A 27,602-nucleotide genomic window follows, 5' to 3' on the forward strand; every position below is an offset into this window, starting at 1 on the left:
ATTCAGAGAACTTAAAATAAAAAATTCGAAATTTTCGTGAAATATTCCCGAATTTTCCAATTTGTTCGAAAACGTTTTTGATATTGGTTCGCATAATTTCAGTTACAAAATGTATAGAAGTTTTTTCATGAAATATCGATATAATAGTGAAGCCTTAGTAAGCTCTATTGAAGCGCGCCTGTCAATATTCCTCACAATTTGGATTAAAAGACATATAGTATACATATGTATGTACCAAATTGTGTATGGAAATGAATAGCAACAAAAAAGGGAATACTTAGAGACAACTTACAAAGCGTGCAGCGGGGCATTCATATGGTTGAGTGAATAGACCAGTATGAAGTATGAGTTTTGGAGATTTCGAGTTCAATACTTACCTCGCGAAAAGCTAGCTAATGAAGAAGTGAAATTCAGAAACTAGTCCTAGTAACAATCACCGTGTGTAAATTTTGTAATATTTTTCTAATATCAATAACAAAACATTTGTTTTTTACAAAAACCGTGTATTTTGATTAAATATTACTTTAATTTCTGCACGCAGTTATATCTATCCAACAATGGATGAGTTGGCAGCTCAGCTTGTGTTTGTGATGTCACATTTTGGATTGAAATCGGTAATTGGTTTTGGTGTTGGTGCTGGCGCTAATATCTTGGCACGCTTTGCACATAGCAATCCGGATAAAGTTGGCGCTTTGGTGCTCATCAATTGTGTATCCACACAATCTGGCTGGATTGAATGGGGTTATCAGAGTTTTAATGCACGTTTCTTACGTACCAAGGGTATGACTCAAAGTGTTATCGATTACTTGATGTGGCATCATTTTGGACGTAATCCAGAGGAGCGTAATCACGATTTGGTACAAATGTATAAACAACATTTCGAACGTGGTGTAAATCCAACCAATTTGGCTATGTTTATCAATTCTTATATACATCGTAATGATTTGAATATAACACGTACACCACCCGGTACACCTGGCACTCAACCATCGGCGTGCACACTAAAAATGCCTGTAATCAATATAACCGGTGCATTGTCACCACATGTTGATGATACGGTCACCTTTAATGGGCGTTTAGATCCAACAAATTCATCATGGATGAAGGTTTGATATATGCGAAATTTATGAATCATTCCAACAAAAACAAAAAATCATTTGAAAATATATATAAATATTTTTTTTTTATTGAACTTTACAGATTTCCGATTGCGCCATGGTGCTGGAAGAGCAACCAGCGAAATTGGCCGAAGCCTTCAGGCTTTTCCTGCAGGGTGAAGGCTACGGTAAGTGTTAAACTATTGGGTTGCAAAAATTAGTTATAAATCAATAAAAAAGAAGAAAACTGTTAGTAAATACTATCAACACCACCACTACCACTACCTTAACCACAAACAACCGATACTTATACAAATTATTTATTACATAGCCTGTCATTCATTATCATATGCGTAGCCCGAATTAAAATTATTCATTAAGCCCAATCATTTATCTAAAATTTAAAAAGTATGCGAATGAAAAAGAGAAAAACTTTAGATGAAGTTACTTTTTTCTTAACAACTGCAGTAGCGAACGCGACACTAGCAGTGGTAAATTTTCAGAAATTACATCGATATGTATGTATGTATATATTTTTGTTTTTAAAACACATTTTCGAAAAATTTCAAAACTTCGAGAAGTTGGCATGAAAACCTCGATAGTTTCATCAATATAGTTTTAAAAACAGATTTCATAGATTATGTAGTTAAAACTATGCAAAGCATTCTCAAAAACTTTTCGAAAAATTTCGAAAGTTCGAGAAATTTGCATGAACAATTCGATAGTTTTAGAAACGAATTTCCTGAATTATATTATTTCAACTGTTGAAATAAATCTCAGAAACGTTTTCAAAAGGTTTGGAAATTTTTGAGATATTTGCAAATTTCGAAAATTGTAGAAAACTCGTAAAGTGTGCATGAAAATTTCAATAGTTTTATAAACAGATTTTATAAATTACCTAGTTAAAACTGTGCAAACCATTCTCAAAAACATTTTCGAAAAATTTCGAAAATTCGAGGAATTTGCATAAGCAATTCGATGAAGTACTTGAATTATGTAATTATGCAATAATTAAATCTCAAAAACGTTTTGGAAAATTTAGAGATGTTTGCATGGAAATTTAGAAAGTTTTACAAAAATTTCGATAGTTTTTAAAACAGATTTCAAAAATTATATAGTTAAAAATGTGCAAACCAAGCTCAAAAATGTTTTCGAAAAATTTCGATAGTTCGGGAAATTTGCATTAACATTTAGATAGTTTTAGAAGCGAATACCGCGAACTATGTCATGGAACTGTTCAAATAAATCTAAAAAATAGAACAAAAGCAACAACACCAAGTTTCTTTGAAACCGCTTACCAACGCATAACTTTACGAAGTATGTCCAGTGCATAAAAGAAAATATGCAAAGAAGGCAATTGGGAAAAACTTTACAACAACTGAGGCATGACGTGGTTGAATGCGTTTGTAACACTTCAACCATCGTAGGAGTGCGGGTTCAAATCCCACTGCCGGGAGAAAAGGCTTTGAAGAGATTTACAAGGTATAATCGAAAAAGCTGTCGCCTTATCCGTCCTGATGGCACGTTGTTTAAATTTTTCCCAAATTATTAAATAAATTATAAAATTAGAAATCGCTTGAAATAAATGTTTTCATACATTAGAGCGATACGGGCAATCCTCGATTAACTCATACAAATAGACAACATTTGGTTAATTCGTTGTAGTTCTATAAATAGAACAAAAGCAGCAACAATACCAAGTTTCTCTGAAACCGCCTTACAACATGCATAACTTCAACACATAATTACATACGAAGTATGAGGTGTGTAGAAGAATAATATATGCAAAAGAAGGCAATTGGAAAAAACTTTACAACAACTAAGGCATGAAGTGGCTGAATGCGTTTGTAACAGTTCAACCATCGTAGGAGTGCGGGTTTAAATCCAACTCCCGGGAGAAAAGGCTTTGAAAAGATTTACAAGGAATAATCGCAACTGCTGTCGCCTAGTCCGTCCTGATGTCATGTTGTTTAAATTTTTCCCAAATTATTAAATAAATTAAAAATTGCTTCAATTAAATGTTTTCATACATTTAAAGCAATAAGGGCAATACCCGCTTAAACTCATACATCTAAAAAAAAATTTCCCAAAAACTTCGAAAATTCGAGAAGATCCCATGAAAATTTCGATAGTTTTAAAGCAGATTTCTTAAATTCTGTTATTAAAACTGTGCAAACCAATCTCAAAAACGATTTCGAAAATTCGAGAAATTTGCATGGAAATTTGGAAAGTTTTAGAAACATTTTGAAAATTTGAAAAGTGTGCATGAAAATTTCAATATTTTAATAAACAGATTTTATAAATTATATACATAGTTAAAACTGAGTAAACCAATCTCGAAAAGGTTTTCGGAAAATTTTAAAAATAGATTTCATAAATAATGTAAAAAGCCATCTAAATAAACCTTAAACACAATTTGAAAAAAAAAATTGTTAAAAATCAATAAGAATTTTGGGAGACATATAACTGGTACTACTAAAAGTGATTGGGCGATAGAACTGCATACTCAAAAAATTATTTAAATTCCAAGTATTTTCGAATTGTGAATTCGAGTTTTCGAAAATATTTTTAGCATTTTTTTTGCATAGTTTTAATTACATAATTAATGGAATATGTTTCTGAAAATATCGAAAATAAAAGAATCAGAATATAGTTGATGAGATTTGCTGAAAATTGCCAATACTACTTTCGTGCTCGCAGCTGTATATAAAATTAAATTAATTATAGTGAAAGCACAAAAGATATACATACATAGAAAAATTTTCCAAACAAAATTTATTATCTTTTAAACTCATTTTCATATTCTAGCAAAATTATTCTTAAGTAGCTAACGACAAATCGAACCAATGAAAATATTTAATTTTTCAAGATTGATAATTTTTGAAATATTTTCCACTGACATGTAATAAAGTGTATATATGCACAGTTTTCAAGAAGTATTAAGTTAGAAGTCAATACAACAAATCACTTCGATATCAGGAAGAAAATATAAATCTAAAGACCATGATTTACTACTCCGGTATTACAATAAAATAAAATTAGAAAAAAAATTTCGAAAAACCAATATGTATGTACGATTAGGTATCAACATAGTACATACATTTCATCATTCACATAAATAAACAAAACAAAATAAAAATACATTATAAATAATTGCAGGCATGTAGCAACAAAGCATTTTTCGCACTTATTACATTACATACATACGTACATACAGTAATACAAATAAAAAAATTGGCTAAATAATTTAATATAAAATTTGGAAACTTTATACGATATATATAAAATTGTAAAATTTGTTAAATTTAATAAGTATTGATTATAGTATTTGAAAAAAAAATTTAATGAAATGTGACCCAACTTATTGGACTTACTCGTGAATAAAAATGTTGTTCGAAAAAAATTTACCAAAACAATTTTTACTACATAAATAGGAATACAGATTAGTTACAGTATGACAAGGTGTATCATAGAGTAGTAATTGTTTCACATGAGAAACTATGGGAGATATTAAGGCAGTGTTTCTTTTATAAATTGCAGATGCTACTTTTTACGAAGCGACTTCCGATTAGCAGTTGCAAAATTATTTATTTCTATGGAGATTTTTATGGAAGAAAAACACACAATTTATTTGCCTTACCACTGTTGAGGTCTGCCCGTTTAGAAAAGTTTATTCTACAGTAGTTGGGAGTTACTTATCACGGGACTTGAACTTAAAATTTGCCGTAACATAGTGCAATTCCTCCCCAGCGTATTCATGTGTTACATACATAATAACATATTTTTCTGGCATCAGCTTAGAGCTTTGCGGAGACAAATAGGGGTTGTTTTGGAAACTATTGAGTGAGCTTTCACAATTTTATAGAGATAAGTTTGTAAATTTGTATACCTCGCGTGTACTTGTATACATGGGCATTAAAGCTTTGATAGGTAACGATTGTTTGTAATCGCATAAAGAAATCGTTACAGATATGAATTTCCTATTATTAATATTATTAGCAACAAAAAATATTTTGATAAAGCCGTGTCCGTCCGTCTGTTAACACGGTAACTGGAGCAAATATTAAGATGGTTTTAGAAATTTTGTATTGGCATCGAAAATTTTTAAAAATGCAAAGAGTGCGATAACACAGTATTACAAAAAAGACAAAAGTGAAAGGACTTGGGAAGTTATGCCAGTTTTCAAGTAGATCTTGAAAGTCTTAGACTTACTGCATACAAAAAAAAAATAAAATCATAAGTTACGGGTAGAAAAACAGATTTTCGTCCCTTTGGACTCTTACGATCCTATAACTTTGTTGGCCATCAACCGATTTTCAGTTTATCTCCAGATCACATAAGACGAGATTAGGCCCTTATAACGATGCACAACAAGTAAATCACAAAACAACTTTCACAATGAACAAAATTTCACTTTTTTTTTGGGTTTTGTCAACTTTGGTGCTATCCGTATGCATTAATTTATAAGAAGATGTTACCAAACCTGCTTTTCATCAAAGCATTGGGGCTTAGTTGTATGAAGAAGTTGATAGGTCGTCAGTTACGGTTAGAAAAACGTTTTCCCGAGTAGTCGAATAACTGAGACATTCAGTCGACAGTCGGGACGGCAACAGCTGTGATAGTTGGTGATAACATATAACAGCTTTCCAACAGTGGTTGCTTTCCCAGCGATAGTCATCGACAGTCGATGCTTTGGTTCGGCAAAAATCCATCGCACACATGGGGGCAGAGACAGAGAGGGAAAGGGAGAGACAGGCAGAAAAATGCAATCTTAATTTGGCACTTAAGTGAGTTTGCTCAGCTGTTCGTTGCATATCTTGCCAATTTTAGCTGCACCGCTTTATCGAGGTAAACAGCATCGTGAAAAATATCGAAATTTGTCAATTAGAAGAAGTGTATGCATAGTCCGAGTTTGCTAGGCATATTATACCACGAAAAACCGCCCTTTAATTCTAATCTTACATGTCTCGAACTTTTTTTTTTGTATTCGATTCTTGGAAGTACAGCCGAAATCGATTTTTTATTGCAATTATGTAAAGTCACACTCCGTTTTCAAAGCCGTTTTCAGTACTTGGGAAGGTCCTAATTTTCTTCTATTACTTTTTGGAGATTTAGGTCTAGTGTTGAAATAGCAAATCCTTCGGTTTATACATACTTAGCTTTCATCGTTCACTAAGGCATATTTTAACTAGGGGCGGATTTTGAAAAACCTTACATTTCCTTATAGAATATATTGGTACAAAAATATTATGAAAATAACGAATGCATCTCTAAGAAATAAACAATAATCCACATTGCCTAGTCACAATCCATCCGTCCACCTATTCATCCACCTCAATATCGCATCATTACTCATACTACACAAATATTGTACAAACATTACTAAAGTAAGAACAAAGTTGAAACAAACTCCTCCCTACACATTAAGCTCATTTTTAAATACAAAAACCAACGCTGTGAAGTAATTGAAATTTAATTTGGACATACAAATATTTTCTTTTCTTTTCTCTCTCTTTTATATATCTCCTTCTCAAATGTTTATAATACACAAACAAATCCAATCTGATTAAAACAATCACACAAAAAATCTTTAAAAAAAATCGCGCTTACAAAATCGAAACTCATAACACCACGAACCACATCACAACATCCTCAACTACTTGCATTATTACATAAAAACCCTTTGTGTGTGTGCTTGATGTGAAATTGCAAAAAAAAATATATATGTTTTTAATATTAACTTAATGCCATTACTGTAATTATTATTTTATTAATTCTTGGGAAACCTGGTACTGTGTTTTTATAAAACTCGCAAAACGCGCCCCTAACGCAACAAAATGTGCACACAAAAAAAAAAACATTCTATAATAATTTAAACAACGCAATATTATTTTGTGGTATGTATGCATTTTTAATTGAATTTTACTTTTTGTTGCAAAAATTTCAAAATCTGAATTTGATTTTATCCTAATAATTTGTATTTTATTCCCAAATCCGCTTTTTATTTTTGTTAACGCTATTGCATCGTTTTAAAGCAGAAAAATCGCAATAAACTGCAAAAAAATTTACTGTCATTACAGCAAAAAATCTAAAATCTAGTATCACTGTTTGTCGTTATATAGTTAATGTATTATGTGTGTAAAAGGCCCATTACTGATACTTAGCATAGCCTTGACTTGACTTGGCGTAAACTTGGCAACTTAGCCACGATTATACTCCATTTAGCGCATACAATCTGACAGCATAATCAATAAATGTCAATTTGTATGACAAAATGTCAAAATGAAATGGAAACAAACAAATGGCATCTCAAAATGTAAACGTCACTTAGAACTTACGTAAAAAATCAAAATTCAACAGACTTCTAAGTTAAGTGTTGCTTAGTTGAGTAATCAGTAACATGCAATGTTAATTTAGCAGAACTGTAAGTGACAGTTCCCAAGTCAAGTCAAGTCTATGCTAAGTATCAGTAATGGGCCCTTAATACCTCATCCTCCATTTTTATGAAAGTATGCGCGCTCATAAAAACACGCATTGGAGCTCCCACAAAGGAGAAAAAAAGAAGTTTTACATTACTCCGGACGTCATTATTAACGAGACCAAATAACACACGTTTGCTTAATTAATTGGACCTGAGGCTGCAGATTGAGCCTCATTTTGCTGTGAAAAGCCGCGCTTTGGGATATTAACTTGAGCTACATATGTCCTTAGATTACTTTTTAAGCCCGTTGAGAAATGCAAACAAAACCAAACGCCAATGAAAGAAATGATGTTTCGGAACATAATGCAACAGCCATTACAGATTTTTAAATTCGTATATAGGAGAAGGAAATGGATATTTAAATATTATATTAGTGTGCATCAGCTAGAGCTGTAAAAATTGCAATGAAAATTGATAGCAATCACAAAACATAAACAATACAATAAATATTTTGCTTGTCTCAAAAATTGCTTGCTTCTTTTTTGCAAACGCGTTTTAATAGATTTAATTTTGATGGTGAAAGTTTTTATCTACAATCATTTTCGGAAAATTTGTTGCAATCACGTTATGTCGTTATTCGATTAATAGAAAGAGTTGAAAAAGTCATTATTCGGTAAATCAATTTCTTGGTTAACCGTCCTGTTCATGAATAATTATTCTTCTTAGTTCGCATGGCTGGGTACACGGGTACCACAGGGCAGTTCATACGTGAGAACTACTAGTGGTACCTGGGTATCCCAGCCATGAGAACTAGTAATAAAAAACTTTATGAAACTATATTTGAAAAAATTGTCTCTCCTTTTTGTAGAAAACTTATTTCCATACGATGCCACAAAATTTTAACTCTTTTCTGTTTGTAGATTATTTAAAAATGGCTTTTGAATATGCAAAAGGTACCCGGGTACCCATCTATGCACAGGACGGTTAATCAAAATTCTGTGCCCGTATTGTGTTATACGATGCATTACTGAAATAAATGCTTTAAATCACAATAGTTCTGCAATGGTGAATCAGAATAATGACGTTTGGGAACTGGGCACGTTCTCGATCGCTACATAATTCATTTTAATTTTTACTTTTTTCTCAAGTAATCGTGTATAGAAAAGGTGGCTTATGACTCAAAAAAGAAATTGCGAGAAACAGCTGTTAAAGATAAACAACGCATTTCTTCAGTTTCTTAGTAGTAGTAATTTTTTGTGTGTCATGAGCCACCTTTTCATGGACCGGGTCACATATATGTAATACTTCGAAATGAAAAATGTAAAACGAACAGAATAAAAAATAATGGTGAAGTGATTGCCAACTGCGACGGGCAGTATTGCAAACAATTAAATCAAACTATCGATTACTCGACTGCATTTTGCCTGTTTTAATTATAATCTCTGGCATTACAAACTTGAAGCCTGTAATTCTTATTCCTATTTGGTAGAATTATGGTCATTAAATTCAGAATCAGTGTCATCCTTCCTAAAGCTTTAAGGTATATTACAAAAATAATTGTACTAAATTTCGCAACTGAATTATCGGCTATAATTTGACCGAATCTAATCTGGACAATAAATACAGTGCCCATGATGGCGGTTACTGGCTCGTGGGGTCAATTTATTAAACTTTCTTTAGCAGTCCTTTGGCGAGTAGTAAACTGCTTCCAGTACTTTGCTTTCCGCTGGTGTCCTTTTGATACTTGAAGGAAACTACTTTCTCCAGTTCCCGAACTACTGCTATTTGAGTCGAAAATTTCATTTAAGTAATTATGTAGTTGCAAATTTTGCTTCTAGATTGTAATTACTACAGTCAGTAAAATGGAAATCAAACGAGATTGTCATACCTGCATATATAATAAACCGATTTTTATTGCATTGCAATTGTAGATTGTGTTAGCAACAAAAATCAAAGGGTTATTCTAGAATGATTGCAGATCTTTGTTTAAAGTATAAAAGTAATTATGTTATTGACAGTTACAAACCAATTGTAGACGATAATTTTTCGATCTTTAAATATACAAGCACATTTGATTGCAATCGACAAATGTACGTTTATTTTATATTGTATTTTTTGTAGTCACAATAAAGGCAATCAAATTTAAATGCGATCAGTTAGCGAAAACTGATTGAATGTTTGTTTCTGCAGTAGGAAAAAACTCAGATTTGACAAAAGGGATGGCTGAAGATTTATTATAGGCTGTGAGTTTTCAATCATAATAATATCAATTAACTGTGAATGCAATCGGTGGCTGAAGAATGATTTTGCAATGTGGTTTTTGCAAGAAATTTTAAATCAATTAAATTTTAATGCAATCAGTAAGTAAAGAATGATGGTAGATACTCCTTTCTGCAATGAAATTAAATCAAACCATATATTATTGTGATCGGTAGTTGAAGATTGATTGTAGCCTGGTGGAAATAGTAAAATAAATGTTGATTTTAATATTTCTTTGTTGCAATCAAATTTTAAACCAATTGATGACCGATTAAAATATGTAATTCCGATAATCAGTACTGAAATTGATGATTCCACGTTTTTAAGTCATGAGACAAGCAATTAAATTTTAATGCGATCAATTATTGAAAATTTGGTACTGTTTGTAATTTTCATAAAATTAACTGTCGCTTAACCGTTTAACCGTCCTGTGCATAGATGGGTACCCGGGTACCTTTTGCATATTCAAAAGCCATTTTTAAATAGCCTACAAATAGAAACGAGTTAAAATTTTGTGTCATCGTATGGGAATAAGTTTTCTACAAAAAGGAGAGAAACTTTTTTCAAATATACTTTCATAAAGATGGTTTTTTAATAAATTATTTTTTTATTACTAGTTCTCATGGCTGGGATATCCAGGTACCACTCGTAGTTCTCACATTTTTACGTAATCTACAAATAGAAACAAGTTAAAATTTTGTGGCATCTTATGGGAATAAGTTTTCTACAAAAAGGAGAGAAACTTTTTTCAAATATACTTTCATAAAGATGGTTTTTTAATAAATTAGTTTTTTATTACTAAAAATAGTTTTTTTATTACTAGTTCTCATGGCTGGGATACCCAGGTACCACTAGTAGTTCCCACGTATGAACTGCCTTGTGGTACCGTGTACCCAGCCATGTGAACTAAGAAGAAAAATTATTCATGAACAGGACGGTTAAACGGTTATGGCCGTCCAACAAGGCGCGCCAGTCGCTTCTTCGCTCTGCCAACTTGCGCCAATTGGTCACACCAAGGGAGTTTAAATCGTTTTCCACCTGGTCCTTCCAGCGAAGTGGGGGCCGTTCTCTTCCTCTGCTTCCATGGGCGGGTTCCGATAAAAATTGGTACTTTTTTAGCGTCATCTTTTATTCGCATAACATGGCCTAGCCAGCGTAGCCGCTGCGTTTTAATTTGCTGGACTTTGTTGATGTCTGCATAAAGCTCGTACAGGTCATCATTAAATCTTCTTCGGTACTCGCTATCGCCAACGCGTAGAGATCCATAAATCTTTCGAAGAACTTTTCTCTCGAACACTCCCAGAGCCGCTTCATCTGATGTTGTAATGGTCCATGCCATATAGTAAGATGGACTCTATAAATGGCTTTTAGAGCGTTTGATTTTCAATTGCCTGCTTAGTCCAAAGTAGCAACTACAACTTACATTTTAAAAATGGTCTCAATAAAAGGATATGTAGGTTGAAGCTAAAATCGAAACCCACAAAAATGTTACTCAAACACCCAGGTGTAATTTTATTTCTTGAGGCATAGCACACTACATTCTGCATAAGCCAGCCATTGTGGGTTGTTATTGTTTGATAGATCTTTACACCTTCGTGGTATATTTTTTTTAAAAAAAGCCATTATATTACCAAGCTTAAATAGGAAAATTTAAAAATATCGAGAGGAAGAACAAAAAAGCGCGTGTACTTTCATTGGCTCGTTTATAACTGATTTTCTTCGTGGAATAGTACTTATTGCCTTTAACTCAATACATACCGCACGGCACTATAAAATTTGTAAAAAAATGTCCTCTTCACACAGTAATATTTAATATAATTAATATTACATTAACAAAAAGGCATACTGGTATAAAATTTTCTTATTACTTAATATCAATACATGTATAACAATGTAAATTGTAATCACGTAATCATAATAAAATTGTTCCATGTATTTATGTATTGCAAAAAGAATTGTTAGTTATTCATTAAAAATAAATAGATTCAACTATTTGCGAGGAAGACAATAGAAAAGCTTTGTTATTGTTGTAAAGGAAAAAGTATAAAATTTGCACACGGCAATGGTTAATAGGATATGCTTCTGCATTTCACTTCATCAGCTAGCTTTGCGGGTGCAGAGCTTTGAACTCGAGTACCCCAGCATTCATACTGGTGTCAACGCAGATGCCTCTATCCCCACAGCCATTTAAATGCCCAGCTGCTTGCTTTGATATTTTGTTATTAGTCTACAAATTTAACAATTAGTCAGACTAAGGCCCGGTTTTTCAGTACAAGTTCAACTCAGTTTGTCTGTTAAACTACGCTTAAACTTATTCTGCAGTTTTTCAGTCTACTTTTTACTGAAGTTTAAGCTGAGCTTAAGCGGCCGATCTGGCAGGGTTAAACTCTAGTTAACCTATCAGTTATTTGCGTTTGTTCGAAATGGCGTCGAATATACCCAAGAAGCATTTGGACTTGAGTATCATTAGAGCTCATGTTGATAACTAGATATACTTCTAAAATCTCAAGAGTTGTTTCGAAACAGTGGCTCAACTTGAGAATCATAGCGTACTCAGCAAAAAATGCTATTACTTAAGTTGAAAAAATTTAATTCCCAACATGTGGTTCTCTAACTGGACTCGAATGTAAGATTGCATACCACAGTATTTTCACGAAAATAAAATAAAATATATATAATTTATATTTGATTAATTACGCTTCATTACTGCTATCAATCAGGTGTTTATTTCTCAAAATAAACAGCTGCTGGGTTTGGTGGTACCTCTTTGGAGATTTTGTTTTCAACTCCACCTCAACTCGATATCCAATGTAGGATATCAACTGGAGAAATGTGTTTCATTTGAGAACTGTACATTTCTCAAAACCTCTCCAAAGCCGGAAAATAATTTAAGAATTAAGGAAGGTTTCGACGTTGGAGCTTCGAGAACTATACATTTTACAAAATTTCTCAAAGGTTGGATAGTGATTGGAGAATGAAGTTGGATATCAACTTGAGAACTATCTGGTTTAAGAATAATTAAATAATGATGTTGGATATCACCTCCGGAACTATATATATTTCGCTGGAGAATTTTTTTTCCATGTTTGTTGGATAAACAAAATCCGCTGTTGCCGTATCTACAAATTATATAGATAATAAGAAACTAATGTTGCTGCACAAAAAAGCCTGCCCAAAGGCGGCTTTAAATCGTGACTGAAAAACTGCGCAGTAGTTTAACTGGAGTTTAAATTTTACTAGAGTTTAAGCAAACTTAGTTTAAGCTTAGCTTAACCAACTCATGAAAAACCGGGCCTAAATATAATTACGGATTTACAGTACAGCATAAAGGTGAACAAAATTTGTATTATAAAATATGTACATATGTATATTATTAAATCAGTTGTCGGGATGGACTGTAAAGCCGAGCCACGGGAATTGATTATTAGTGATGTTAGAATGGACATTATTTCGAGCAACTGTATGTGATGTGTAGTGGGAGTATCAGTAGTTAGGGCTGTGTTATCTGCGAGGTTGGAAAGGACGTGATTCCAAGTCACCCACACCAGCAACAGGAATTTATTATTATGCCGTCGGAATGAACGTGATTTCGAGCAGCTGATGTTGATTTAACACACAATAAGTAGGGTTGCGATGTTTGGGAGGTTGGAAAGGACGTGATTCCAAGCCACCCATCCAAATCATTGCGTGTTTAAGGTTGTCAGTAGATCTTTTTTATTACGAGGAGTGAGCCACAGACAACGAAGAGGTTCGAGCATTTCAAAATTCGATCTGCATATACTCTAATTAAATGTCAAACCCGCGCCCCAGAAGATGCTAGAAAAAGTTGAAAAAAACTTTGTTTTATTCGCACCCCGCATAAACAAGATCAAACAAGCTTCTTATGAATAAAAAATTATATGAATTAAACTGATCGGTAATAAATAATTAAAGGTCAAACATTTCGTTTTATTTCAATAATATCGACTAGAATATTTGAAGGTGACGGCGCCTTACATCCTTTGATGTTTTGAAGAGACGTTCCTTAAGCCTCTTTGTTCGGATATTCATAATTTTACTTATTAAAAATTGGTCTTAAAACATGCTGGACTATCTCATAAGTGAGCTCAACTTTTTACTGTTTGTTAACTGTATATATAATTTAAAAAAAAATTATCTTTATCTACCTTCGTCAACTGTAATTATGCACCATATATTTATTGCACAATTGCACCATAAATCAAAATTTAGTTATTTGCGCTGCTTTTGCTTCATTATTATTTGCATTTAATTTTACTGTATACATTTTTATTTATATTTATTTTCTTGTTTCCTCTTTTGCTTTATGGAAAATATGAAATTAAAAACGCAAACCAAAAACGTCATGAAATTATCTTAGCTGTTGGTACACTACAAAAGTTGGCACGCAAATTCTCCACAGCCAGTCAGAGCAGCTCGAATCAAATTGAGTTAAGTGTGCAATAATTAAAAAAAAAGCTACGATATTTACAAAAATCTATCATCAATCTATCATCTCTACCATATACAACGTCTACAACGACAACCAGCACCAACACCATCACCCACCATTTTCGTCACCTGATTCTAAATAATGTTTTATATAAATTAGTTAAATGTAAAACAAAATATTTAGCAAAAATCTTTAATGTATTATATATATGTAAGTTACTTTACACGCTAATCAATGATGTGTAGCTTATGGAATGATGGTTGCAAAGGACTTGTAATAAACTCCCAAAAGATTTGCCTTTGCTATATTTTGAGTTCGTTTCCTTAATATCAAATTTCTTTGATTTGTTACATTTTCTTTATACATAAAACTTGATGTACTTTCTTTTTTGGCATATGATGATTATTGTCTTTTTTTAATCATTATAATGTTTCTGTTTAGTATTATATGTTTGTATTTATGTATTTATAATTGCTGTGTTAAATATTTATTCTCTACAAAATTATTTTCGCCATTACAAAGATCAATATGTACGATTTCTTTTAATGTTTCGTAATTTTTTTTTTTTTTGTTTTCTCACATACCTAAATATGCTATATAATATATTTTGTATATATGTTTTATAGATTTTTTTTTTTCAAATTGTTCAAATATATTGTTAATTCACCCAGAAGTGGATAACCCATTTTTTATTTTTTTTAAAAGGATGATCAGTGAAAACGCTTTTATCAATTCTAATTGATCAAATATGGATTTCAGAAAAATGGTGTCCCACGAAAACTTAGCTGTTTTTTAGTATACAGAAACCAATAATCGATCATCAACCTTATGCTCAACCTAATACTAACTTTAATATCATCGTACTTACTTAATATAAGCTCAGTAAATGAAGGGCAATCGCGAAAAATCTTGTAAGCGCCAATTTCTGCATGCAAAGACTAATTGCGGATAACCGTTATTGTTATTCTCTTTCATGACTTGGCTAATACTTTTTGAATCCGGGTACTCTTTTTGAAACGGAGTCTTGTTCGAGTACGCATACTTTTCTACCAGGAAACCAGGTACATTTTTAGAACTATGCACTTCTTCGGATCGGGGTACCTTTTAAAACTGGGAACTTTACCAAAACCGCTTAATTTTTAGAATCAGCTATTTTTTTAAAACCTGGTACTTATTTTAAACCGGCTAATTTTAGGAGCAAAATACTTTCTCGTATTCGGGTACGTTTTCTAAAGCGGGAAACTCATGTTCGGGTACTGTTTCGGATCCGGCAACTTTTTCGGATCTGGATTCCTTTTAAGTACCGAGTAGATTTTTAATCTGGCGACCTTTTCAAAACCTCATAAGTTTTTAGAATCACTTACTTTTTTAAAACGGGGTACTTTTTCCACACCGGATATTTCTTTAACCCAGGTACTTTTTCTAAACTTATAAAATTCGAATAATTTTTCGGAACCGGGTACTTTTTCGGATCTGAATTATTTTTTAGAACCGGTCACTTTTTTAAAGCACTTTTCCGATGCAAATATTTTTTAGAACAGAGTATCTTTTTAAAATCGAGTGCCTATTTTTCGGAACCGAATAATTTTTAAAAACCAGATCCTTTTTCGGATCCGGTAACTTTTTTAACACCGAGTACTTTTTCGAAACAAGGTATGTTTTAAGAACCGGATATTATTTTCTAGAACTGAGAACTTTTAAAGAATCGGGTACTTTTGTAAAACCGCATAATTTGAATCAGTTCCTTTTTAAGTGTCGGGTAGGCCACTCGGCCAAAGAATACACTTCAAGTGGTGGGATATCAGCATCATGATTTGGCGCTTAACCGCCTGAATAATTTTGGACGTTTCGTAACAAATCACGCCAGCTATCCATGCTTCGCGATGACTAACACAAATTGACCACCTGCCTCCCCCAAACTTAGTGGAGGTCTCCCTCTGTCTCTGCTTCTAAAATGTGGTGTCGACTGAAATACTTTATTGCCCGGAGCGTCTTCGTCCATTCGCATAACATGACCTAGCCAGCGAAGTCTTTCGGTTTTTTGTTCGTAGCACTATCGCCATATCTGCGTAAAGCTCAAACAGCTCATCATTATACCTCCTTTATAGTCGCCGTCAGCAACAGGGATAGGACCATATATCTTCCGGAACCATGGTATCAATTCCAGCATAGTATATATTATCGCAACATTTGCTCAATGCTGCACGTAGTGTGGGCTAATAAACGGAAAACCGTTCCACTGACCTACAACGAGTAATTCGGCACCGAAAATGGACAGAGTAGTATTGCAAACAGTCGCCACTACTAAGCTTCATAAAATCAAGGCGCGCTCAGCTGGTCCTGACCCTCATCGTCACGACTTGTTGCCCGACGCACACTCCGATTAAGCTGCAACAAAGTAAGCGGAAAAATCAATAATAAAATAAACTTCATAAAGAGGTATAACCTTCGTATTGTCGCGATTTCAAAGCGAACCGCTAGATCATTATCCGCACCTGCGGAAATGTCCACAGAGCAATCACCCAGAACAATATACTTGGTCGCGACTCACCGACAACAATGACACACCTTAGATTGTGAATATATAACCGTCCTGTCAACCAAAGTTGGGTTGAACTAGCTGATCCGTGAGGACCTCACATAGTACGGGAAAGTCGACTTTACTTTTTATGAACATTACTCCTGTCGCCTGTTAATCGGAGTCGATCTCGGCGACTTCAATCCACCACAACTTTTAGATTTTCCGTTGTTGTTGTTGTAGCGATAAGGTTGCTCCCCGAAGGCTTTGGGGAGTGTCATCGATGTGATGTTCCTTTGCCGGATACAGATCCGGTACGTTCCGGTACCACAGCACCATTAGGGTACTAGCCCGACCATCTCTGGAACGATTTATGTATGTGGCCACATTAAACCTTCAGGCCATCCCCTCCCTCCCCACCCTCAAGTTCCATGAGGAGCTTGGGGTCGCCAGAACCTCGTCTGTTAGTGAAACAGGATTCGCCGCGGATAGGTGAGGTTGACAATTGGGTTTGGAGAAGCTATATATTGCGCTGGCAACCTGAAGGGTTGCGCTACACAGCCCCTTGAATCTGGTATTTTAGTAGCCTCTTACCACAGGCATACCTACCGCGGGTATATTCTGACCCCCTAACCCACTGGGGTAGATTTTCCGTCATTTGAAAGCGTTTATTGGTGGATAAAAATAATTTCAGATCCACAAGGTTGACTTTTCGGCTTCAGTTATTTAAAGCCACGAGATCTCTTAATATACGAACTCAATGTCGAGATCAGACTGCAACTCGTTTAGCATAAAGCAGCAAATTCAGGACCTTAGGTATTTCAAGGCTCTCTCCTGGTTCTGGTAAAATATGGACAAACGTGAAGTCCATGATACAATTTCTTGGCTTGCTTTCATTTTACAGGAACTTTGTTTTTGGCATTTTCTTTCAAAACACTGTAAAAAATTACGATGTGGCTATTCGGAATAACCAAGAATAACAACAAAAATCTATATATTTGTGCTCAAAAACAGAAGCAATTGGAAAAAATTTGTATAGCAACAAGAGGCTTTGGTCGACTCCACTTTTCAATAAATTGATCATCGCAGATGTGCGGGTTCGAATCTCATCTCCGGGAGAAATATGTACATACATAACTCTGTGGAGATTGTCAAGGTATAATCGAAGCAGCTGTCGTCTAGTTCGTTGGGATGATTTTATTTTGCCAGGAATAAAGAGAAGTGAAAACTAACAGCAAGAAACAAAAAAATTTAAACAGGAATATTTTCGTGGCTATTCGATTATTTTTATACTAAAATTTCAGCACACTTAAAAAAGGGAAGAACGCACTAATTTGTTTTTGCTAGAAGAGAAAAACAACTAAGAATATCCGCAAGAAATCGATTAAAAATTTTTTGGTCTGAAATTTTAGTACACTGTTCAAAATATCGAACCGGTTATTGATTTTTTTTTGTCGCCAGAAATAAAAAAATAACGAGGAGTGACAAAAAGAAAAGGATACGAATAATAAAGAAATCTCAAAATTGTGTTTGTGTACTAAAATTCTAAATTTGAAGTAAATTGAAAAAAACAACGACGTACCTTTTTCTTTTTGACAGAAATAAAGAGTAATGCAGAACAACAAGACAAAAACAGTACATTACAAAGAAAAACAAATAAGCTAAATGTTTTTTATTTATCCCCAGAACACAAAAAAAAAGAAAAAAAAAAAATAACAGCAAAACGTTCTCTATTTCCGAAAGAATAAAATAACAAAAATAAAAGGATAGTCAAATATAAATATATTAATGGGTTCAGGTTTAGGCTCTAACGACCCGAAGTTTCTCATGGAAGGAATTAAGGGGTGGGGGCGAATTTCCAGAAAGTTTAATATGGTTAAGTATATTAAATTGTTCTCGAAATGGTCGGGCTGGTACCTTAATTGTGCTTGTTACCGGAACGTACAGTTTTTATATTCGGCAAAGGACCATCAGGAAGTGTCTTTATCGCTACAACAACAACAAAATGTATTAATTTTGGGGTGAAAAAATTGCAATCAAAACAAGTAAGGACGGGACTGTCTTCGGCTGTGCCGAAGACTTCATACCTTTCATGAATGGGGCTGAACAATAATCTTATGCCGTTCGTAATCTCCGAATAATCGGATGTATAAGATAAGAAATATATAATGAACAGATCTACATACCTAAACGATTTTTAAGATAAATATAAAATAAAAAAACAGGTAGGTAATTTGTGTGAGGATGCAAAGTTTCAGGTTTTTTGTGGTCTGCGTGTAAAAACTATGACTACGAATCACGTATTTCAACATTATATGACGTAAACGTAACTATTAGATGAAATTTTATGAATTTTAAAGCTTCTAGCCGTAAAAAAGGGGCAAAAAAATACAGTTTATATGGGGTATATAATATATATACCACCGATCCCTATGATTTTTTCAGACAACAATATATCCTATACACGTAAGCATTTGGTGAAATTTGAAGCTTCTAGCTATTAAAATGGGGCAGAAATTGCGTAAAGTTTCTTATCTGAACAATCGGTTGTATGAGATATATACTATATATACCACCGATCTCAATGATTTTTTCAGACAACAACATATGCTATACACGTAAGCATTTGGTGAAATTTAAAGCTTCTAGCTGTTAAAATGGGGAAGAAATTGCGCAAAGTTTCTTATCTCAACAATCGGTTGTATGAGATACATATATACTATATATACCACCGGTCTCTATGATTTTTTCAAACAACGGTATATGCTATACACGTAAACATTTGGTGAAATTTGAAGCTTCTGGCTGTTAAAATGGGGCTAAAATCGCAAAAAAAAATATATATATACTATATATACCATAATATATATATTATATATATCACCGATCTCTATGATTTTTTGACAGAACAATATATACTATATACGTCAGCAATCGGTGAAATTTGAAGCTTATAGCTGTTAAAATGGGGTAGAAATTGCGAAAAGTTTCTTATCTGAACAATCGGTTGAATGAGATATATACTATATATACAACCGATCTCTATGATTTTTTCAGACAACAATATATGCTATATACGTAAGCATTCGGTGAAATATGAAGTTTCTAGCTGTTAAAATGGGGCTAAAATTGCGAAAAAATATATATATACTATATATATATACTATATATACCACCGTCGATCCTTATGATTTTTTCAGACAACAATATATGTTATATACGTAAGCATTCGTTGAAATTTGAAGCCCCTAGCTCTTAAAATGGGGCAGTAATTACGAAAAGTTTCTTATCTGAACAATCGGTTGTGGGGGATATATACTATATATACGACCGATCTCATCAATTTTTTCAGGCAACAATATGTGCAATATAAGAAAGATTATGGTGAAGTTTGAAGCTTCAATCTGTTAAATTGAGTAAAATATTACAAAAATCCTCTTTTTCTGAAAAATCGGTTGTTTGGAGGATATATGCTATAGGGGTCCGATTCGGCCGGTTCCGACAAATGTCTAATCGGACACCCAAATACACCCGCTCACCAAATTTTATCAAGGGACTAGTTTGCATACAAAAAGACAGACGGACAGACAAACATGGCTAAATCAACTCAGCTCTTCAACCTGATTATTTCGGTATACTTAATGGTGGGTCTATCTATTTTCCTTTAAGGACTTACAATTTTGGGTTTCGTGACGAAATTAATATACCATTTCATTTTCATGAAAGGTATAAAAATATCTTTTATAAACAAAAAATTCCATTATTGTATGGTGTATGTGTTTGCGTGTATGCCTTTGTATTAAAAATGATGCCCACTACAAATTTGATTGAATGTGCCATTAATAGCAACCAAAAAACGATTTAAGCGCGTCTCATATTATACAAAAAGGTCACTGGCATTGTCATCTATGTTACAATTTGCTGTAAACTCCCCACACCACATCCAATTCGAACCCATCCATATCTAACTTTAAATAAAATGGCAAACGCTTGCATGAAAGCTTGAAAGATTTTCGCTTTGCTCATATTCAGTGACACTGTCACAAATCCGTACACATTAATATTGATCTCACATACAGACGAATATAAAGCAGCGTGGCCTTCAATACGCATCATATCTACATATCTAAATGCTTATGAATTCGATCGATCGTACGCTCACCTACAACACACATACACACATATATACACCGCTAGAAAAACATTTCTTGTATAGTACAACAAACATAACCCATTTCCTTTTTGCAAATTTCTCAATTCGTTGAATTTAATAAACAAAAAACAAAAAAATAAAAGAAAATAACACGAAAAAAAAAATAAATTCGCTAAATAACACAAGCAAAAATTCCCACTCCCTCTGTGTCCCCCCTTCTTTACTTTGCTGCTGCTGCCACACTTTTGGCTACAAATTTTGAACTTGGACCGCAACATTGCTGGGATGTCTAATCTTATGTGTGGAATGACTATCGCAAATACAACTGTAATCAATACCACTGCCAACAACACTTTTATGATCAACTACCACTACACAAAAAAAAAAAAAACAGCCACGCCTCTTTCTACGCCAGCTAGCTCACCATGTGGCAACAAATATCAAACTTACTCAACCATATTTTTCGCCAGTTTTAAAGAGCAATTAGAAAAGCAACGACGTGAACAACAGGTTGCTGACGAAGAGCAACAACAACAACCTCAGCGAAGCCAACAAAAAAAGTTACGCAGCAATGTGCGTCTTTGTCGCGAAACTGCCATTAATAACAACAATAACGCTAACACAAATGCCACCGCTTACGCTTCGAGCAGTGGTGGTGATGCATCTGGTGGTGATTCGGATGGTAATGGAAATCAATCGATTGAACGTCAGCGTCATTTACCGCCATTCGATGTAGATGAGGAGTTCGATGATTTAAACTTTGTTGCACAGCCAGAAGTGAGTGTTAATGGTACTTCGTATACGAGCGCGCAAAAGATGCGCATCACTGAAAATCCCCTGCCAGAGAGTGTGAGCTGTTAAGGAGACATGATAAGAATAACACGAGGTAAGAACGAACTAAAGTAAAATTAGAGCAGAAATGTTAAAAATTGGTGAAGTATATAAGTTCACAGAGCTAAATATATCAATATTGTAAAGCTAATTTTCATTTGAGTAGATTTACTATGTATATCACAAAAACGTTAGAGATTTCAGATTTCTACAGCAGCGAACAGAAAAATAGTAGTGGCAATTTTTATATAATTTCGTCTACTAAATTCTTTTTTTATTTGCGATATTTTAAACAAAAACTTCTATGAACTTTGTTATTGAAACTATGCAAACGAATCTCAAGAACGTTCTCCAAAAAATTCGAAAATTAGAGAAGTTTAAATGAAAATTTCGAACTTTTTTTGGAGTTGTCTGAATTTTCTAGAGCAGGGATCTATCGCCACCTCATAAGCGCTTTCACGCAATTGTTTTTGTAAAACGCTCAGGCAAGCGCACAGCATAGGCAAGCGCATCACACATCTCCGCGCGCACGCATTCTATCCTCTCGCCAAAACCGAATGTATTCTGCTGTACCCATTAGTAACTAAACTGCTATAATTTCGTGTAAAATGAATTTTGAAGTAATATTTTTGGGTATATTTTTGTTTCACCTGTACAAAAACAATGAAGCTTTATTTGATTTATTTAATAATTAAAATTTAAATTAAATTAAATTTGACGTGAACGCATGTAGAACTATTTTTAAATGCATTCAAGACAACAATGCGATACGTTAATTTTGAAAGCTACCAAGTCCGACTGGGTTTGTGTACGTGCCAGCGCCATTTCTGCTCGCTGAATGGTTGTAGCTATTTTTTAGAAACAAAAAAATTAAGAATAGACGTGCACTAATTGGGTGTATCTATTTTTACAAAACAAAATGATGAATAGACGTTCACTGACAAAAATAAATGAATATGGAATATATATATTAGTGATAAGTTTGAAGTACATGCATGCTTTGTTTCACCATTATTAACCGGAGAAGATAATTTAAGATTATCACTCATTTATCTAATAGAATATAATAAATAATAGCCGTGTTTTTTTAAACGGTTTTATTTAGCTTGACTCTTTGTAGCACATAACATAATTTTGTTATCGAAATTTAAGTAACTTCCCGATAAGCTACAAGCTTGAAACTTGGAATATAGTTCAGAACCCGATCACCATGCAATAATAAGAAAAAATTCCGATAGGTGGCGCATGGACCGAAATATTTAAAAAAATCGTATTTGTGGTTCGATTTGGCTCATATTTGGAACACATATTACATACGGGAATAGAAATCGCTTTGTAAAAAAAAACTCCCGCTAGGAGAAAAACTCAAAAAACTCGTATCCGTGTCCGCTTTGGCTCATTCAAATCCTCACTTAGACAATGCGTAGGAGGCCTTTTTGGCGGCAACACTTATACCATTTTTTTAATATTTTGGTCCTTGCGCCACCTGGCGGCGATTTTTTTCTTATTATTGATGTAGGGTTATCTACTTGAGTTAAATATGCTTTATTTTTGTAAATTATTTTTGAATTATTTTACTTTGTACGTTATTTCAAAATATAAATTTTATTGGCAGTTATTTTAAAAAATTTTTTAAATACTAATATATTAATATATTTAAAAATGTTAATAGAGTTACAAATCAGCATTTAGAAGCGCTTCTTTAATTATCAATCACAAACATCAAAATAGATATAGGCAAATTAGTTGCGGACAATTAAAGTAGGTTCATATTTCCAGTTTCCCCGTTTTCTTTTTACTTTATTAGTCTTTTTATTATTCTTCATCCTAACTTTAATCCTTCTTTCCTAAATACTATTAAATAAAAAAATGTAAAAACAAAACAAAAAAATAAAAAACAATAAACAAAAAATAAAAAAAAAAAAAAAAATATAAAAGATTAAATAAAATGAATGAATGAATTTTTATTTAATATGAATTACAAAATATATTATTTTGTTTCTAAACCAAACAAAAAACAACAAAAAAAAAAAAATAAAAAGTCAAAAAATATAAATTTTTTTTTTAAATATGTATAAACAAAAAAAAAACTATAAAAAATTAAATATAAAAAATCTATTGAAATTTTTATTTTATCAGGATTACAAAATATATAATTTTCTTTCTAAATAAAATAATATCATTTTATGAATTTTCGAAGTTTTTAGAGTGTACTTTTTGGATTTCAAAGTAGGTGTGGTCGCGCTTCCATAAGAAGCTTGTGACGATCCCTGTTCTAGAGTATGCGGTTTGTATACCAATCAATTTTTTCAATAATTTTTCTTCGGAAGGGTATTTCAAATTTTCTTCCATACAAAATAATAAGTTAACAATTTGTATGGAGGAAAATATAAAACACCATTGGGAAAATAATTTGTTAAAAATCAATGCGTATTTTGTGGAACCTATAACTTGCATGTTATGAGATTGGGCTAGAGACCTGCATATTCAAAAAAATTTTGTGGGCTTAAAATAAAAAAATAGAGATTTTCGAAATTTCATTCGAATTTGTTCAAAATCGTATTTGAGACTGCCTTAGTTTCAGTAACATAATTCATCGAATTTTTTTATTAAAATATCGCTCAAAAAAAATTGACAAAATTAAATAAAAACTGCCACTGCTATTGTTCTGTTCGCTGCTGTATGAATGTGAAAATGTTTGTCATTACGCTCACTAAATCTAATGTAACTATTTATGTATGTTGTAAGTATGAAATTGTTTAGAATTAGTTAAATTACGTACATACATATTTGTAATATCGACGACATGCGCGCATTAGCTACCACATCAAACCTGCTGAAGCTAAAAATGCCACATTGCTGCAGCCAAAACTGCCCAAAGCGCAAAAAAAAAAAATTTACAAAATATAATAAAACAAATCCATCTCTTGGCTTTTAAAAAATTAATTAAAAAAACAATTGTTAACAGCATTTGTCTAACATTTTCGTACTAGAGCGATTCACTTAAACTTGTGTCTAAGCTTTGGTACTTCGATGGACGAGTATTTTCTTTGTATAATTTTATAATTTTTTACTTTATTGGACTGTAAATTATTTTATATTATTTGTTCTTTCAGAAAATCAGGCATTGCTAGGCTCCTGTTACACCTTAGAACGTGTTTATTAAGAGGTAGAACACTTATAGCTCCAAGGAAAAACCTTCCTCACTTTGCTGTAAGACCCCACAGTACCCCCTATTTGTAATCACTGGGAGCGAGCACTTGGGCTGTAAGGAATTGTGTGCATGTTTAGCCACCTGATATTGCTGTGAAAATCCCCGATTTGGGGTAATAAGCATAAACTGTGTGTTTAAAATATTTCATTAGCCAGTTGAGAATTACCACCGTCGTGTGATGGTAGCGTGCTCCGCCTACCACACCGTATGCCCTGGGTTCACACCCCGTGCAAAGCAACATCAAAATTTTAGAAGTAAGGTTTTTCAATTAGAAGAAAATTGTTCTAACCTGGGTCGCCCCTCGGCAGTGTTTGCCAAGCGCTCCGAGTGTATTTCTGCCATGAAAAGCTCTCAGTGAAAACTCATGTGCCTTGCAGATGCCGTTCGGAGTCGGCATAAAACATGTAGGTCCCGTCCGGCCAATTTGTAGGGAAAATCAAGAGGAGCACGACGCAAATTGGAAGAGAAGCTCGGCCTTAGATCTCGTCGGAGGTTATCGCGCCTTACATTTTTTTTTTTTTTTTTAGTTGAGAATTACAAGCTCATTTTATGACTAATGAAAGAAACGAAGGCAAAATGTTCTCATCTTAAGTCCTTTAAACACCTTATATACAAGGAAAATAACCCGGGCTTAGGTTTACTTAGAGAACCGAATTTTTTAAAAGCACACCGCAAGTTCTAAACCCAACGGATTCACTAACAAACGTCTGCTAAGTACGCACTTTTTTAGGTTTTTGAATCACCCATCCCTGATTCGAAAAAGAATAAATAAGCGACGTGGAAATTAAAATAAATTTCTATTTATGGTTAGAGGCATAGTGATGAATTAAGTTCCAATGGTTTTTATTTGTTTTTTTTTTTGCGACTAAAGTACTCACTGTTCAGAATTGGCTTTATTTCGGAATAGTCTCGAAATTATTGTGAAATTTCATCGAAATGATACCTAAAATAATGCTGGAATGATTATGCAATTGTCGAAATTGCGTTTGAAAGAGTTTGGAAATTATTCCGTACCATTTCTAAATTGACCTTGAAATATTCTCGAAATGATTCCAAAAATAGGCCCGAAATAGGTTCTAAATGATTGTGAATGTTTCTTTAAAATGATGCATATAAAATCCCGAAATGATCCTGTAATAGTCTTAAAAATGATTTCGAAAAAGTCTCGAACGATTATATAGTTATTAAAAATTTATGTCTAAAATAGTCTCGAAGTTATTCTGGAATCCTTCAAACCGGGCTCCGAAGCGGTTCCGAAATAATGAGATGATGAAAAAGTTGTCTCAAAGTGATGCCTGTAATAATCCCGAAGTTGTCGTGAAATTATTCCAAATTTGTCCTGAAATAGTCTCGAAATGATTCGAAAAGTAGTCGAGAAGTGATTCTGAAATTGCCTCAAAATACAAAGTCGAGACGAAACCTAAAACTATTTTTTTTAAATTATTATAGGGGCAAATATTTTGATCGATCACGCCTCTATACCCGACGACTATCTTTCGAAAGATGTAGACTGGAGAGCCACCCAAAATATTTTGTTTCTGCCCTAAATACACCCAAGTACTTCGTGACGCGAATTCCTGGAATAAAATAAAAAATAAATAAATGTAAGGCGCGTTAACCACCAAAGAGATCTAAGGCCGAGCTTCTCTTCCAATTTGTGTCGTGCTCCTTTGATTTTCCCTACAAATTGGCCGGACGAGACCTACATGTTTTATGCCGACTCCGAACGGCATCTGCAAGGCAGATGAGTTTTCTCTGAGAGCTTTTCATGGCAGAAATACACTCGGAGCGCTTGTCAAACACTGCCGAGGGGCGACCCCGCTTAGAAAAATTATCTTCTAATTGAAAAACCTTATTTCTAAAATTTTGATGTTGCTTTGCCCGGGGTGTGAACCCAGGGCATACGGCGTGGTAGGCGGAGCATGCTACCACACCACGGTGGCCGCCAAATTCCTGGAATAATGAATAAAATTCTTTATTAAAAAAAAAAAAAAACAAGTTTTAGCATAAATAGGAATATCCTTTTCCCTTTATTATTTAAAACTGGATGTGCTTTTTACTACGTACATATAAGTCTGCACTTATACTTTGTACGGACTGCACTACTTTATCCCTAATTAAAAAAAATGTCAACAGATCAAATGTTTGTGACATTTGCGGGGAAATGCTGCCAAATGTTTTACTGAGCTATGCGTAACTGCCGATGAACGTTTTTTTAAGTCGTAAATACATATATTTACATGTAAAATCACGGATAATATTTGCTAGCAAATATCCAAAAATCAATCTAGGTTTACCAGGGTTGCAAGTTTAGGGAATTGATGTAATTAATCGTCTTCTACGTACTAATTGATTGTATATTAGCACTTGGCACTCAAATCTTCAGACAGTCTATGTACTTGGTATATTGGAGATAAGGCCATAACGTAAAATAATACAAAAACAACTAACCAAATTTAAAGCAGTGATTTTTGGAGAAGCCGCTCTTTAAAAGTGCTTGATTTCAATATGAGCTAAATTTAAAAAAAATATTTATTACCAAATAATTTGTTAAGTCATCTGCTGCGTATCTGCCATAATAATTTAGCCCTAGAACCTGAACTTGTGGTGAATAACGTTTGTAATCGCTAATTTTTGAAAAAAACTGGTTTTTTGCAGA

General features: G+C 33.4%; 1 protein-coding gene across 12 annotated transcripts in view; it reads left to right on the top strand.

Moving 5' to 3' along the window:
• MESK2 (misexpression suppressor of KSR 2) overlaps positions 1-26,732 on the top strand; it is a 149,595-nt gene extending 122,863 nt beyond the window's left edge. For 2 of the 12 annotated variants that reach the window (XM_067774991.1, XM_067774989.1), the window contains exons 6-8: positions 542-1,106; positions 1,201-1,285; positions 21,293-26,721. In XM_067774991.1, coding sequence (XP_067631092.1) covers positions 542-1,106; positions 1,201-1,285; positions 21,293-21,759 — 1,117 coding nt within the window. In that variant the 3' untranslated portion in view covers positions 21,760-26,721. Of the gene's footprint in view, positions 1-541; positions 1,107-1,200; positions 1,286-7,132; positions 10,369-10,394; positions 11,794-14,155; positions 14,914-21,292 lie in introns of those variants that run through there. The other 10 variants (XM_067774995.1, XM_067774994.1, XM_067774993.1 and 7 more) reach the window with 10 other exon arrangements.
• The last annotated feature ends 870 nt before the right edge of the window (positions 26,733-27,602 follow it).

Source organism: Eurosta solidaginis, chromosome 3 (genome assembly GCF_040869045.1).
Source record: "Eurosta solidaginis isolate ZX-2024a chromosome 3, ASM4086904v1, whole genome shotgun sequence".
Taxonomy (NCBI): Eukaryota; Metazoa; Arthropoda; class Insecta; order Diptera; family Tephritidae; genus Eurosta; species Eurosta solidaginis.